The sequence below is a fragment of the Fragaria vesca genome, linkage group LG5, assembly GCF_000184155.1.
Source record: "Fragaria vesca subsp. vesca linkage group LG5, FraVesHawaii_1.0, whole genome shotgun sequence".
Lineage (NCBI taxonomy): Eukaryota > Viridiplantae > Streptophyta > Magnoliopsida > Rosales > Rosaceae > Fragaria > Fragaria vesca.
Genome location: NC_020495.1, coordinates 12,814,243 through 12,830,022, shown reverse-complemented (window position 1 = coordinate 12,830,022; position 15,780 = coordinate 12,814,243). Strand labels below are relative to the sequence as shown.

The following is a 15,780-nucleotide window of genomic DNA, read 5'->3' as shown; positions in this document are numbered from 1 at the left end:
CCATTCCTAAATGAGTTTCTACTTCAGTGTCAGTATTCCCAACAATGGCGAACACCACCAAAACCCCTCATCACACAGCATCCTACATTTCCCACTCGGATTACCTGCCCCATCTCTGAAACACCCAAATTCCAAAGCGGCTTGCACAAAATCCATATATCAAAGCATCAACCCTTCAACTTGGAAAGGACAATGTTCATGATCCCTCTTATTATAGCTTTTGGTCTTCCCTTTAAAACCTCCCTCATAGCCTTTGCATTTGGCACAAACCCCTTGCTTATCATCACCTCCACCACCTCTTTGCACTCTTCCTGGTATCCCTTGTCACCCTGCTTTGCAAAGCTCTCTATCACAACAGTGTAGGTAGCAGCATTGGGCCTCATCCCCTTTTTCCATCATCTCAAGCAAGCACTTTTTGGCATCTCCAGAGAAGAGGGGATCAGCAGTGAGCCCCTTGATTAAAACTGTGTAAGTGTAGGAGTTGGGGGCAACACCCGCAGCTAACATTCCCCGGTAGGCCTTCAGAGCACCCTTGACCTTGCCGAACTTGAGGTAGGATTCAATGACCAAGGTGTGGAGTATGACCGAGGGCTCTGTGACTGTGTGCTGAATTGAGTTACAGACCTTTGTAGCTTCATTGACGTTTCCATCTTCTAGCAAAGCACAGTGCATACTCAATGAAAGTTCAATGATTTCCCAAGGTGAAGCCAACAACTTCTCAAGATATTTTTTCACAACAGTATTGTTGTCGACAAGATCAGTAGACATGCAGATTGCCTCCATCTGTTTTGTCAGGTGGCCTTCTTTGTATGGAAAACTATAGTTGTCAAGGCTGAGCCCCTTGGCCTTTATCTGCTCAAGGAACTTATTAACCTCCTCCTCTGGCTCTTCGCAGGCAATGGCATTTATAAGATCCATGTAAGGTTTATAATGGGGCTTCATCCCCCTGTCCAACATTTCAAGAAAATACTTCTTGGCATACCCGACAGAATCCAAAATGGACAAGTCTTTTGCAAATCCACTAATGAGTGCAGTGTAAATGTAGGCGGTGGGGGTGACACCAGAGGCTATCATCTGCTGGTAGACCTTGTGAGCATCCATGGCCATGCCAGCGCGGGCGTTTTGAAACGACCAAGGTGAAGACAGCCACTTGAGGCAAAGTGACCTCACCAGAGAGTGGCTTAAAAAGCTCTTTCGCTTCATCAAGGAAGCCGGAATCTGCCATAGAACTGAACATTTGAATCGCTTTTGCATTGAGGGCGTCGTAGTCCCTAATGCTGTCAAAATAATTTCTTGGCTCCTTTTCCTTACAGTCTCTGGTCACATTTTCAAAAATGTTCATTAAACGTTTCTTGTTGTCTTGGGTGTCAGCTTGACTTTGATTCTTCGATTCTCTCTAGTTTAGTCCAAGCAGAAAATGAAAACAAAAGAGACCCAAATCAGTAAAACATGGATATTGTATTTCAGAACCAACAATAGACCTTAAAAATCAGAACTTGACAACAATCAAGTGAAATGAAGTTGGGTTTTCTATTTTAACAGACTTAAGCAGTCGCTACAGTTTTAAGGGTTTTGAGGGACTAACCTATGTTAGGGTTTCGGAAGATAAAGAAGACAATCAGATGATAACAGAAGAGGAAGAGAAGCTCACTCACCTTTCGTTGTGTGTGAAGACTCCGAATCTCCAAGTCTATTGCAATTTTCGAAGAGTTTCAGAGCCAAAGAAGAAGAGGAAGATGCATAATCTATAGAGTGAGTTTTTTTTATTCTCTCTCTTTTTTCTCTGGAGGTTTGGGTGAAATGGAGATGGGAACCTTGGTCTCTACTTGTGTAAAAGGCTGGTTAAACTTGCTTTCTACATACGAGTAAATCTAATTCACCTCGTAAGGTGGGTGATTGTCATATATTATTTTTTTTATTTAAGATCGCGGTGTGTCTCAAAGGTTTTCTAAGCGCAATGACTAATCTGTTGAGGCCCGGACAGTCAGCAGGGCATTGCAGCCCCTCCCTAGCTGGTCACTTTTGACAGTGTCATGATTTGAACCTAGATTGGGGAGCACATTCAACTAAGCAAGAACCACTAGACTACTTTGCAGTGGTTAGTTGTATTAAAATTATTGATTAATATAACAAGGATTGTTATTTCAATTGCTAAACTAAAATTTTAAAACATTGAAGTGCAAAAATTGAAGGTTGAACAGATAAATTGTACCATTGGAGAGTTTAATAATAACTAGATTCTCTCTTCTCAAATTGATAAATTTATCGATTTAGTTTAGGGTTTAGCAATTTTTAAACAGTCTGTTGGAGCTCTTTTATCCCAAAAGTTAACAAATTTCAAAAAAAAAACTTTAATTTAGCAATACTGCTGGAGATGCTCTATTTGTTATAAGAAATCACAAGCTATTATTGTAGTCCGACTCATTGTTTTTTACTGGTGTTTGATTTATACTCTGCTTTTAAAATTGAACAAAAACAGGTCTAGTTAGTAGTTACACAATTGAGCCGAACTTGAGTTAAAACTTGCGAAATCTGAACCCAGTATGAGCTTTTTAAAGCTTCAGACAAGTTCAAATCGGATTAAAGAGAGATTACATCAAACTCATCACCTTCATGTTACACCTCAACATAAACTACTAAGCATGCCCAGCTTCTTAGACAGTCATGATACATTCACCTCACAGGTTCATAGTTTCAGTTAGTTGATGCTTAGCCTGACGAATTACAAAATCAACTAACTGATCAGGCAGAACAATGTCGATGATGACATCTAAGTGAATGCTGCTGAACTGATAGTCTGATATCTTCTTTTCGGTTTACCACCTGCAAATGTTTTCTGAATTCTACAGAACATGTCCTATAATTTGCAAGACCAAATACGAACTTTATGAACAACGATGTGTTAAATTGAATTCATGTGGACAATATCTCTCGATGGATTCATGTGACTAGTAATGCCACTGAAAATCATAGGCAGTAACTTGAACACTCCTGAGGACCATCTAAACACATCAAGAAACACCTAAGCATCTACATCACCCTTCAGCAACCAAACAAAAAATCAAAGGCTTTTGGGACTGATCAAATCCTCATAGCCACAGTGTTTTGGGCATCACTAGCAACCCTTGAACACCATACACCATCAACTAACCTACATCAGTACTAGACATACATCTCCAGCTCCACAGCTCACCGCTGCCAATTGTATAAATAATGCTAGTAAGGGAGAAGTGATATTTAAAGGCCACAGTTCTCCTTCTCATCTGATGTTTTGTTCTGTGGGAGTGGACTTCTTGGAGCAGGAACACCGGCCTCCTTGTTGACATCGGATTGATCTGCTTTGTCAGAATTCCTTTCTCTAAACGGGTTGCCACCATTTGATGCAGCTGATCGCATGGCCCTAGGAAGCTTCATAGGGATGGGTGCCTCAGGTGCCTCATTTTCTGGCCTCTGAGGTGCTTCAGCAGTTGCTGGCTGCGAGGGAGGCGGAGCATTTGTAACAAGTTGAAGTGTGCTTTTTCGCCATTTCTTTCTCTGGATAGGCTTCGGTGCATTGGATTTGACCTGCAGTTATAGAAATCATTAAAACCATAGAAGTGTTTAGTGAATGGAACTAGACCGCAAGATTGGACATTATTCAATAAACGATATCTCTAATAAGCTTTTAAGATGAGAATGAACTCTGAAGTATACCAACGAATTTCCAATCTCTGAAAGAGCTTTCCTTCTTGGTCTACCATCATCAGTTGTTTCACTCGGCCTCTCAACTAGTGCATTCTGAAGTAGTTTGGCACCCTGAGAAGCAAGAAGTTGATTCTTCTCTGTTTCATTAGTGCCTTCGTCATTTCCTTGAGCAGCCTCTCCCTCTGGAGTCCCATGTACCTCAAGTAGACCTGATCCTCTATTTGAACACTTGGTAGGCACACAACCACATGATGCCCCACATGATCCCCCATTAGCTCGACATTGACATTTGCTTGTTTTGCAGGAGGAGGTTTTAGTGCAAGAGCAACATGCACCCAACTCATTTTTCTTCACCACACTGACTATCCCCTCACCAGCACTATCTAACTTGAAGCCTCCAGAGTCATTAACACTCTCACTTAAACTTCCATATTTAGACTTTCTCTTTTTACTCCTTGGCTTTCCCGAAGCAATCCACTCATCATCTGAGTCAGATATATCCATATCCTCCAAGATGAATGATGTCCGTGAATCCTAAAACACATAAAGCACCACTGATTCAGTAAATTACAGGAAGACAGACTGATAGATATTTTTCAATTAACTGAAATCAAATCATTATAAAAATGGGTACCTAATAACATGAAATAAAAGTTACAAACATGGTCGTATGGAGGAATAAAAACGTTCAAAAAGGAATGTCAGTAGCACTTACTAGCTTGCGTAAATCATATTTGTGTCCGTTTTCGGATTTCTTCAGCGCTGAGTTCTGTTGCAATAAAAAACAAATTAACCATACTAGAATTAGCATTCATGAAAAGAAAAGAAAAAAAGCAAAAGGGTTTCTCTAACTGTAGAAACCAAAAGGGATAAAAAATTTAAAACCAACTGTGTCCTCAAAGTTCAATAATTCCAATAGGTAACCCCACATGGTGTCACAACATGCAAAGTTATATGATATCATAAATGAATTTGCATAGCTCTCCTTTCTACTCATACTTGAATTCAATATAGCAGTACACTTTACCTGATGCATAAGTTCAGCATTTTTCATCTCCAACTTTCTGAGCGAACTATTAAGGCTTACTACCTTTTCCTTCAACTCTCTGATCTCCAAATCCTTCTCTCTATATGCAACTTCTTTATCTCGTAACATGCACCTTCAAATAAGAAAAGTCTTGCTTTCAATCGTATACCAAAGTGTGTGATTGCATATCACTTAGAAAAAATCTATTTTTATTTGGGGTACTTCGTATCTATTACCTGGAGGAAGAAGCTAGGTTGAACAGATGATTCATCAAGGTTTTAGCATCTGGAAGAGACCGAACTTGATTCCAACGACCTCTACCATTGAAACCTCGTTCACGCTCTTCTGCTTCTGACAATTGTGATGCCATTGACACCATGGTGCTAGAGGAAGTAGCAAGCATGTTATCAAGTGCAAAAATCCTTGAATTTCTTGCACCAGGAGACATTATTCCAGAGGAATCACTGCATTATACCATTCAAAACAAAGTTATATACATCCTGTACATACAAGATAATGGAGAAACTTATTGCAACATGATATTCAATATATTCGACTTCAAAAATACTCACATTAGATTACGCTGTTCTTCTATTAGCTTGTTTCTTTCCTTGGCCATCCTAGCACGCCTGTAGTACCAAAGTTCAACATAAAATTGATTAATAAATTGCCACATAAGAAACTGTGTCCCAGTCAAATATAAAGTTGATAAATGACAAAAAATATATGTATGGACAGTTATTGGTCAGAGAGCATGGCTCTTTTCAAATGACATACAAAAGGTATAGATATACATTTAACAGATGTGTTGAGATAGATGCTTGACTACATTTTTAATACATGATGCTATTTTGCTAACAAGTGAAATGTACAAACAAAGAGATTGATATTGCAAACACTTGCAATCACAGGAACTTTTCCATAGCTAAATCCAATATATTATACGATCAAAGTACATCCCTCCTTAGGTTGACATGACTCATATATATATTATGCGATCAAAGTACATCCCTCCTCAAAGTACATCCCTCCTTAGGTTGACATGACTCACGGACTTGACACCTTAAACTTTTCACCTTGTCTTGAATAATGTGTACCATGCAGTTTCTTCATAACTGATGCTAATAATTGTGCGAGTCTAAAAATTTCTAACAGCACCTTCAAGCAAGTCAGTTCTAAAAGCCTTAAAGATTCATTTCAGATGCTTACTCTTCCATTTGCCGCTCATACTCAGATCTTACTTCATGTGTCTTAACTGTGACTTCAAGCTCAAGTTCAATTGCCTGCATCAGAGCCTATCAAAGAAAACAGTTACATGTAGGACAACCTTATCCCAATGCATAACCAAAAAAAAAGTCAAACCGTCACATCCAGTCAGTCAAATAGAGTGAGGAGACAATTAGGTTCCCATTACATATATGGAAATCAATGTATTATAATAACAAGCAAAAAATAATCAAACTACTTCACTACCAAATTGTCCATTAATGTAATGCCATCTTTTTTCTAGTTGTCTATACACCAGTCACCTAAAGCATGCCCATCTCCATAGCATAAAAACAAGAATTTCATTTTCATAATGATTTTTCTTTTGTATTAAAAAGCTTTAAGCTACAAGTACCTGAATACCAGGAGCATTATGACCAGAAGTTTCACGTGAAGTCTTTTTGGATTCTAAAAGCTCCTTGAGCCTTTTTGTGGCCGTATTAGCTTCTTCGGTCTTACGTTGCAATACCTGGCAAGTATAGAGAAGTAAGTATATATTTCTATAAATGAAGGCCATCCCACACAAACTTTTGCTTACCATCTTTTGCCTCTGGTTTAACGCTAGTAGCTTGTGCATCTCGTATTCGTTCCTCCTTCCCTCTTTCTTAAGCTGATGAATGAAAAAAAATTAAAGATGTAAAACTTTCTAGTTTCTGATATGGATAGAAAATAAGACATAATCAAGCTACTCTATATACATCATCTTAAAACTAATGCATATAAAAATATATGGTATACATCTAGCTAAAATTTACGGTATGCATCTTAAAACTTAAGTTGTTCTACCGCTAAAAAAAAAGAGCTGATAACATTTTGAAATTTAAAACTCTAAAATCAGAAAATTTACTCCCCATTTATTAAATATAGTTTTCATCAAATCAGGCTAACGTGATCTACAAAATTTTCACAGAAAAGGTCATCAAAACTAACCAGAATCATCATCATACTTTCAATTAAAAATGAATAAAGTTTTTTTTCATCATTCATTTCCAGATTCGTGTTCAGTCAAGTCATATCACAAGTATGCGGCTCATATCCAAAACTAAACCCCATATTAAACATCTATGATATTCCTGCATTCTATTTACCTGAAGAACTTCCTTTTCTCGTGACGCTTTCCATAATCTAAACTGCTCAGACTCCTGTTTGATCTTGTGTTGCAATTGCACCTGGGAAACAACCTTGTATTAATAAACAAACACAATCATCATTTTTCCAAGGACATAAACAATTTAACAACAAATAGCACCTTTTGAGTTTTTATCCTCTGAATTTCATCTTGTAGTCTTCTGGCAGCCTCTTCACTTTTCTGTTTTTGCCTCAACGCTTGGGCTTGAGCATCCTGTTTCTTTTTCAGCTCAGAAACCTGCAAACAAAAAACATAAGTTGGAGATATGAAAATGCCATCAAAAGGGTTCAAATCATCTATCAGTCTACTCACTTGTCCTTCAAGAAGGTTCAACTTGTGTAGATAATCCTCCTTTAACTTTTGAGCACCATCCCCAGAAGTAGATGAGATATTTGAAAGATTGTGTCTCAACTCCTCAATCTCTCTCTGAAGATTGAAATTATATGATCTTTTAGCCAAACAGTAAATGATAAGTTTGACAACATAAAGTAAAGCAAACAAAAAACTAACCTGAAGTGTTTTCTTCTCATGTTCTAATTCTTGAACCTTCTTTTCATACAGCTTAATAACTGAGGTATCGGCACTTACAAACCGCTTCATTTCAGCCTTTAACCAAGTCACAAAAAAATGTGACCATACACCCAAGAGAATGGAAAGCACAAAAAAAAAAGACAACAGTAGGATGATAAAACTCACTGATAATCGCTTCAACATCTACAGGGAGTTGGAGATACAGCGAAGACAAAATAGGTACAGTAAAAACTGAGAAAACTTTACCTCCTTTTGCTCAAGAGCTTTGTCCAATTCTTTCAGCTCCTGATCCAACTTTTGTTGAAGAGAAGAATGTTCTTGCTCTTTTTCCACATCTTCTATAACATCTACACAAATTAAATGTATGGTTACTGAAATGAGCAAAAATGATTCATTGAGGGCATTTCTTATTGTACACGTCTTCAGAATAAGTTGTTCACCTACAAGTATACATCACAGCTACATAACATGATATATAAGAGACCAAAAGCTTTTTGACCCATGAGAATGGGGAAGAAAAAAAGATTAAAAGAGCAGGGGACATCATAGAAACAATAATCCTACACCCCCACCCACTGTTTATAATTACTAATATTTTCTTCCACTCTAAGCCAACAATGACATCACATCTCTACTTGTACACTCTAAGCCAACAATGACATCACATCTCTACTTGTACCGCTGTCAGCAACTTAAGAGAATTCAAAGACATCACCCTAAGTAATTGAAAGAAAAAATGAAAAAAAAAGAAGAGAGAGATTTTAGTTCAAAGAACCCCAACTATTACTAGTCTGTGCAGCCCACTAGCAGTCCTCAACTTTACAGTACAAGAAGAAAATATGACAGACTCATCCTTTGTACTCCATAACAACAAAACTACAAAAGTTATTGACAAATAGCTGAAACAGAAAGTAGTACAGGGAGATTAATCTTGATGGGAGATATAATCATAATGAAGAAGGAATCAATCAGAGATAAAGTAAACAACTAAATAGCTAAAACAATACAAAACAGCAAGGAGTTAATCATATCTTACCAGAAATGTCCCCAGCTTTGGTATCGTAATCAGATGAGAATTCATTATTACAGGGGAATAATATGTTCTTTGAGTGGAAGCCATCACCATCCCCCTCAACACAGTCAACAATTCTCCTGCTTTGTGAATTTTTCACGCATAATAACTCCCCTTCTAACTCTTGAATTTTCGATACATATGTTTTCAACATATCATATTCCTGCAAAGAATTAAAAAGCCATGTCACTATTTACTTTCTTTTCTGACAGGATGCCACAGGAAAACAACAACAAAAGGAAAACTGTGCCCTGCCCAGAAAGAAGAAAGACTGAACGCATCTGGCCAATAGAAGAATTATAAACCTGAACTGGGTCGGAGTCGATCTCATCCCAAGATTTACCATTTCGGAAGGCTTCAATTTTCATGGCCAGTTTATCTTTTTCAACCTGAAATAAATGATATTTAGTCAACTGTCATGGCTAGATATTATTAATAAATTACGCACTTTCAACAATATCAAACCTGAGCTTCAAGAGCACGTTGTTTTAGATTTTCACAAGTTATTCGACGTCCATGTAGCTCCTGCCTCAGCTCCATGTTGCTTGCTTCAAGTAATGATACTTTATGTTTAAGAATCTAGAAACGAGGAATGTTATTGGAAGATTATGATCAATAAACACATAACAGTATTATTAAGAATCACTCCTTGAAACATCTTGTACAGTAGTGTATACCTGCAGTTCTTCAAATGGTAAACTAGCATCACCGCGGTAAAATAGAAGTTCAGTCTGTAACTGCTCAATCTGGCTGCGCATCAATTGTAACTGAGCAGCCATTGGATCACGATTGATCTAAAATACAAAGCAAAGATAAGATTAAGAGAGTAACCAACATGAAACAATAAAAGAGAATTATACCCAAACACTGACCACTGCCTTGTTCTGAATGTTGCGAGCACGGTTAGCATATTTCAAAGTATTCAAGGTCTCTTCTGCATTTGTGTCAGCTGGACTAACGCAAGCTATCAAAAGACAAAAGAAAATGTAATTAGAAACTAAAAGAATGAATAGGGAGAAGAGGAAATCTTGATTGCCTAAAGAAGCTCCATAGTAACAAACAAGTGCAACGTACCAATCATTACAGTCTTGCTGTTTCCTCCAAGTGAATCCTACAAATTCGATTTCAGAAGTCAGCTAAAAACATATCTACAACTTGCAAGAACTAACAAGTAGCATCATCAGATTGAAAGAACTTAAATAGTTTGCATACCTGTAACAACCGAGTTAACTTGCTATCACGGTAGGGAACATGTCCACCTTCTTTCCTCTTTTTCTCATCTCCGAGGGCACTGATCACATTTCCGAGAGCAAGTAAACCCTTGTTGATATGAATGCCTATTACAAGACCAATAAAGTCTTAAAAATAAGGTGAAGCTACTTATAACCAAAGCAAAAACATTAAAGGCTAATTTTTCCGAACAGTTTGAGAAGAATAATGCAGTGAGAGTGTGAGAGTACTAGAACCACTGTAATTGAATAGTTCCTTAACACAAGAAAGCTTCCACGCAAGACACATTATAATTACCTTCTTTCAAGCGCATACCATCTGCACCTGTTCGTTTTGCCCTCTCAGAACCTGCTAGGTCAACTAAATGGAGTTTTGCACATAGTATATCATCACCAATTTCATCATTAGTTGCGCCATTCTGGCAATGAGCGGACTTCTTTTGCTCCATGGTTATTGTGAAAATAGCATGTGAGCGACTGCATTGTGAGAAAGAAAAAACAAAGAAAACAAAAGAAATAATATATTAGTTCCTTCCTAATTGAGTGAACACACAAATGGTCTTTCTTGAGTTAATAAAAGTCATGACATATGAAGTATGCAGTGAATTTAGAGATAAACAATATTGTCAGTTAGTCATCTACTAAAATACTTTTGTCTTAAAAGAAAAAAGAATCATGCATTCCACCTTGACTGACTGTTCATGTTTGTGCTCCCTGTAGCACGAGCTAAAGAACCTCGAGCCAGATATGATCCCATCTCTTCCTTGGTCCTAACCTCTGCCTCGGTCACACCAGCAAGTGTTATCCCTCCACTCACTGTTTCTCTAATCTGGATAGGCACTCTTGCTACAGGTTTCGGATTCGCTGCCCCTTCATGTTTAGAGAGAGTTGACGAATTTGGATCAAGTAAGTCAAACACTTCTTCCTTGAATATCTGAGTATTACAAATTCAATATCAGCAATAAATACACAGCAAATAACTTCCACACCAAGCTAAAACCAGTAATAGAAAACTGACATTTACCTCAATAAATGATACCCTGATCAAGAACTCCGTGTTATCCTTTGTTGTCCCTACTCTCTTGAAAATAGTTTCCATTACTTTCGGTATAATTCCGCCAGTGCTTCCTTCCCCAGAATAGTTAGTGCCCATCGTATATGTTTTCCCCGAACCCGTCTTCAATATAAAAACAATCAAACCAGTTACTATCTAATCATCTCAAGCATAAACATAAACAAACACCAGAATTACAACAACCGAAAATCGAAGGAAACAAAAATGTCAAACCTGGCCATAAGCAAGCACAGTAGCATTGTATCCATGGAAGAGCGCGTCCACCAGTGGAGCGACGCAATCATCGTACACTGAGCTTGAAGGCAGTGCCGTGCTTCCATACACATAGTCATACGTGAACGTATGAGTCCCGATTTGCACCTGGTTCAAAAAAACCCCCAATTCCAAAAATCAAATCCCTCAACAACAAAAAATCAAACCTTTTAACTCAATAAGCAAATCAAAAACTCCAAATCCAAACGAAATCACATTCCAAAATCAATTCAAACAGCTCAAAATCTCACCTGAGGCTCTCCGGGAACGACGGAAATGCAATCGGTGCAGCCGACCAAAAGCTCGGAGGTAATCAGTGGCCGAATGTTCACGGCGACCCGCACGCATTCCGAGCTATCCATCCCCTACAAATCCAGATCGGAAACCCTAGAAATCCGCCTCCGCCGCCCGGATTGAAACCTCGAATCGCTCCGTATCAGAACCACACGCGCCGCCAATGGCAACGAAATCTGAACCACAAGAGACTGAGAGCTGAAGAAGAAGAAGAGATTGATGGATCTGAAAATGGAGGAAGACGAAGAGGTATTTTTTTTTTTTTCTTTTTTGGGATTTGATTTTTGGTTTCGGCGATTTTGAATTTGAAAGCGGAGGGGGCAATTTGGTTTGGTTTGGTTTGGCCGTTTGGGGTTTAAAGCGGTCCGAGTCAGAATTCAAAATTAGGGACGAGGCACGTGAGAGGCGCGTGTCTTTCTTTCAACGGTACGGATTAGCGGGTTTAATTTTGGAAAAATGGCTTGGCCCGCAGGCTCACTTTGGAAATGGGTGGTGGATTTTTCCCTTACCAATATGCTAATTAAGAACAACTAGGGGAAGGGTAAGTTCAGTGTTCACTAATCACTAACATAAAAGCATCACTAATGAAGTTCATGAGCATTGTGCAAATGGAAAGGAGAAATTTGAATTTTAGTTTCTATATTCATTCAAGGAGGTTATTAATGACATTGGATTTCTAATTTGAAATTTGTAATCATGACTGTTTACATGAAAAATTGAGAATTCGACAATTGATATATGTAATCGTTGCAAACATTCTGTTGTAAAACATAAAATACAAGATATTGAGAGAGAAGAGGAACGACACTTACATATCTATTATTGAGTAGAGAATCATGTCTTATATAAAGATGTAATCATGATGTAAATTACATGAATGTCCTTAATAAACTAATTACAAGAATGTCTACTAAATAATAACTACTTACAACACATTCTATGTAATATCGAATTTTGACCTTGTTTGCGTCATAAAAAAGAAACTCTTTTCGTAGTGATGTACATTCTGATATAGATTTTCGATTAAGAAAGGATAAAACCAACATGGTACATATCTGCAATCGGTGACGGTCCAACTCGAGTAGGCATCTCAGATCGACAAAGAGGACAAGAGCGTTTATTCCGTCCCTGCAGCCATGTCTCGAGGCATTTGGTATGAAACACATGTGAGCAAGGCATGGCAACGCAAGACCTAATCCTAAACTTTTCCAAGCACACACTACATTTCTCTTCCCCTGGAACCTTAACCCTCCTCCTCCCCGCCCCTATAACCCAAACCATAATCTCTTCCCCCTTTACAACCGGCTCAGTAATATTCCTCTTGCAACGATGAAATGTGGTGAAGACTCGTGCAATCGAAACTTGCAAGGAAAACAAACCTTGATTCTTCCTCTCCGGACCAATTCCCATCCCCACACGCTTAACCTCACCTACTATTCGGGCGTGATCCTTGCTGCCTTCCTCGATTCTAAATTGCGAAAGAAATGGAGAAAGATTTGCACCCAGCTCATCAACCTTACTCAGAAGCACGTTCAGATCGAACTCACCGCACAGTTTCTTCCCGGCGTCCTCATAATCGTGGATTACGGTAGGCCAGCCGGTTTCTTGTAGTGATGATGGGAGGGAGTCTATGCTCCGGGTAGATGATGTACTGACTAAGATTCGATGCTGGGTATTGTAGAGAAACTGGACTCGAAGACGAGCCGGTGAAGGTGCTTCTTGCAGACCTGGTGTGTCGATGGGTTCGACTTGTTCCACGGAGAAGTTCAACCGCTGCACCCGCAAGGGATTGACCACCATACCCTGCGAATCCATGGGAGTGAAAACCCTAGCTAGATCCACCAATGGAATTTGGTTAGAGGGTGTTTAGTAAGAAACGGGGCGAATAATTGTGAGAGAGGAATGCTGCATGCACTGCCCAAATATATAGCCGAAGAAGAAATCCTAACCATGGAAGGAACAAGTTTTCCATTTCCTACGGGGTTCAGTACTTTGAATGCCTCATTTTTTTTTACTTTTCAATTTTTCAAACTTTTTTTTTATCCAGATTTGAAGCTTGCTTGTAAAGTTTAGAAATGTCATTCCCTGAACGTCCTATTATTCATCAGGTGGGACTGCATGACGAACCAATTTTAAGTAATGTCATGTATTTTTGTTCAGTACGTATGTAGTTTCCATAGGTACAGTAGTACAAATTTCTATCGTATATTAGCCCTTTTTATTATCACAAAGGAAAACTAGTAATATACAAGATAACAGCTTATATTACACATGTGTACAGAGCAACTGATACTGCATTTTGCAAAAAAGCTCAACGCAATCAAAAAGAGTATCATATGTCGATCAAATCAAATCAGATGCCTACGTACGAATCAGGAATACCAAATAAGCTTAAGAGAACCAATCTTTGCTTTTATTGGTAGTGTGTAAGGAAAGGATAATATATGTTTTTTTTTTTTTTGGTCGAATGATATAATATATGTTGCATGCAGGTTTTACAATTGCCGTGTAACAGATGACAATATATAAGTAGTCAAAGTGTCAAACGACTAGCTCACGAGTCCATCATATATGTTATGAATTTTGCTAGTTCTATGAGTAACATATTAGTTACTATCTCAACTCCTATAATTAATGGGAAGTACAAGTTTTGGTGTCAAAACTTCACCAAAAAATTGAATTTTCCAATTTGCCTATGATATTACAAAATGTTGAAGAACCTGAAATATTAGACAAGGTTAAGAACGTATTGTGATTTATCTATTGCATTTTATATTTTTATCCAACTAAATATCTATTTGTAAAATTACCCCACTACATCTATATTTGATTTTCTTTTTAGGAAAAACAAATTGACATGTGCGAAGAGGCTAGTATAGAGTTATTATTTCTTGTTACATTCTTATGTAGAGTTTTATCTACATTTAAAGAGTTTTAGAAGAAATCAACTATATAGTAAAGAAAAACCTCTCGTGCTCTCTCCCTCTAGGATAACCCTAGAGCTGCCACCCAAGTTTCTTTGAGCATGTCCGGCTTCATCTAGTCATCTGCGATGGCTATGGCCTTACCGATGCACGTTGGGTGGAGCCAGATGGGTGTTTTGTTTCCGAGTAGTGTCTCAAGCCTGATTTGAAGCAATGGGTTATCGTGTCGGGTTCCGAAGTGGGGATGTGTCCAGTGGCGGAGCCAGGATGAGAAAGTCACCTGGGCTAATTATAGCATCAAAAAATTTTGTTCGACGATGCGAGAAATTTTGGTTAATTAATAAATGACACATACATAGGGGGGACGTAATAAGCCTTACCCTCAAACACATAAATAAAAACTAACTAAACTTTACTCTACGAGGCCCCAAAGCTTCAAAATCATTAATCACCGTTTCATTGTCAACCGCTTCAGCAAATTCCTTTTCAATGTGAAAGCACCATGCAATCATCAAGAAAATCATCCTCTATCTTATTTCTAAGTTGTTTTTGATGATATTCATGGATGAAAAAGCTCTCTCAGTGGTTGCAGTAGAAACAGGAAGAGTCAACACCAAACAAAGCAACCTATAGATCATAGGATAAAAGTCTGATTTTCTTCTTTGAACAAGTTTCCGACACAAATCAGACATAGAATCTAAGGTGTGAAATGCTACATCCTGAGTCATATCTTTTTTATAATATGCACACTCCAATTCCAAAGTAAGAAGGTCATCTTGCAAAAAATCTTGAGGATAAAAGCTTTTAGCAAGAAGGAGTACCTTTTGTGTTTCAAACAGGCTGAACTTATCATGAGGATCCAAAGTGGAAGTGAGCGTAAGGAGTTCACAAGATCTCTCATTGAACCTCTTATTTAGCTCACTTAATTGAAAGTCAAGTACAGCATTGAATACCTCTACACGGAAGTGGTGCTCATGTGTGATAAAATTCTTCTGTTGACTCGGACGACCTGTACCGTCTAACCAACGAGAACTCATATCAGGCATATCAATATTATGTGTCTCACAGAAAGATGCAAGAACCATAAGAAAATCATCCCAACCATCATCTCTCATGTATTGAAGAAGTTCTTTAGTATGATCAACAAACTTCATTGCTTCTCCAATGTCAATGGATTTTTCGTTGTACCACTTGACAAAGAACTTCTGTGACTTTCATGACTCTATGCATCAAAATCAGACAAAACACAAACTCAAACGATCTCATAGCTCTCAGAATACCACTGGCTTCTCCCTGA

At 38.1% G+C, this 15,780-nt stretch overlaps 2 protein-coding genes across 2 annotated transcripts; both read right to left on the bottom strand.

The window, feature by feature from the left end:
* Positions 1–324: 324 nt before the first annotated feature.
* LOC101309164 (pentatricopeptide repeat-containing protein At5g39710-like) lies at positions 325–1,254 on the bottom strand. Its single transcript, XM_004301317.1, has one exon. It carries the CDS (start codon positions 1,252–1,254, stop codon positions 325–327), a length of 930 nt encoding a protein of 309 aa, XP_004301365.1.
* A 1,983-nt stretch (positions 1,255–3,237) lies between these two features.
* On the bottom strand, positions 3,238–11,627 carry LOC101308878 (chromosome-associated kinesin KIF4A-like). The gene is made up of 26 exons (XM_004301316.1): positions 11,517–11,627; positions 11,227–11,373; positions 10,963–11,115; positions 10,625–10,872; positions 10,237–10,415; positions 9,922–10,046; positions 9,784–9,820; positions 9,582–9,673; positions 9,387–9,503; positions 9,175–9,288; positions 9,021–9,098; positions 8,674–8,872; positions 7,884–7,984; positions 7,617–7,712; positions 7,419–7,532; positions 7,227–7,343; positions 7,066–7,146; positions 6,516–6,587; positions 6,333–6,446; positions 5,921–6,006; positions 5,284–5,340; positions 4,948–5,175; positions 4,712–4,844; positions 4,400–4,453; positions 3,694–4,218; positions 3,238–3,564 (listed from the first exon to the last, which is right to left on the bottom strand). The coding sequence occupies exons 1-26, from the start codon at positions 11,625–11,627 to the stop codon at positions 3,238–3,240; spliced, it is 3,705 nt and encodes a 1,234-aa protein (XP_004301364.1).
* Between the last annotated feature and the right edge of the window lie 4,153 nt (positions 11,628–15,780).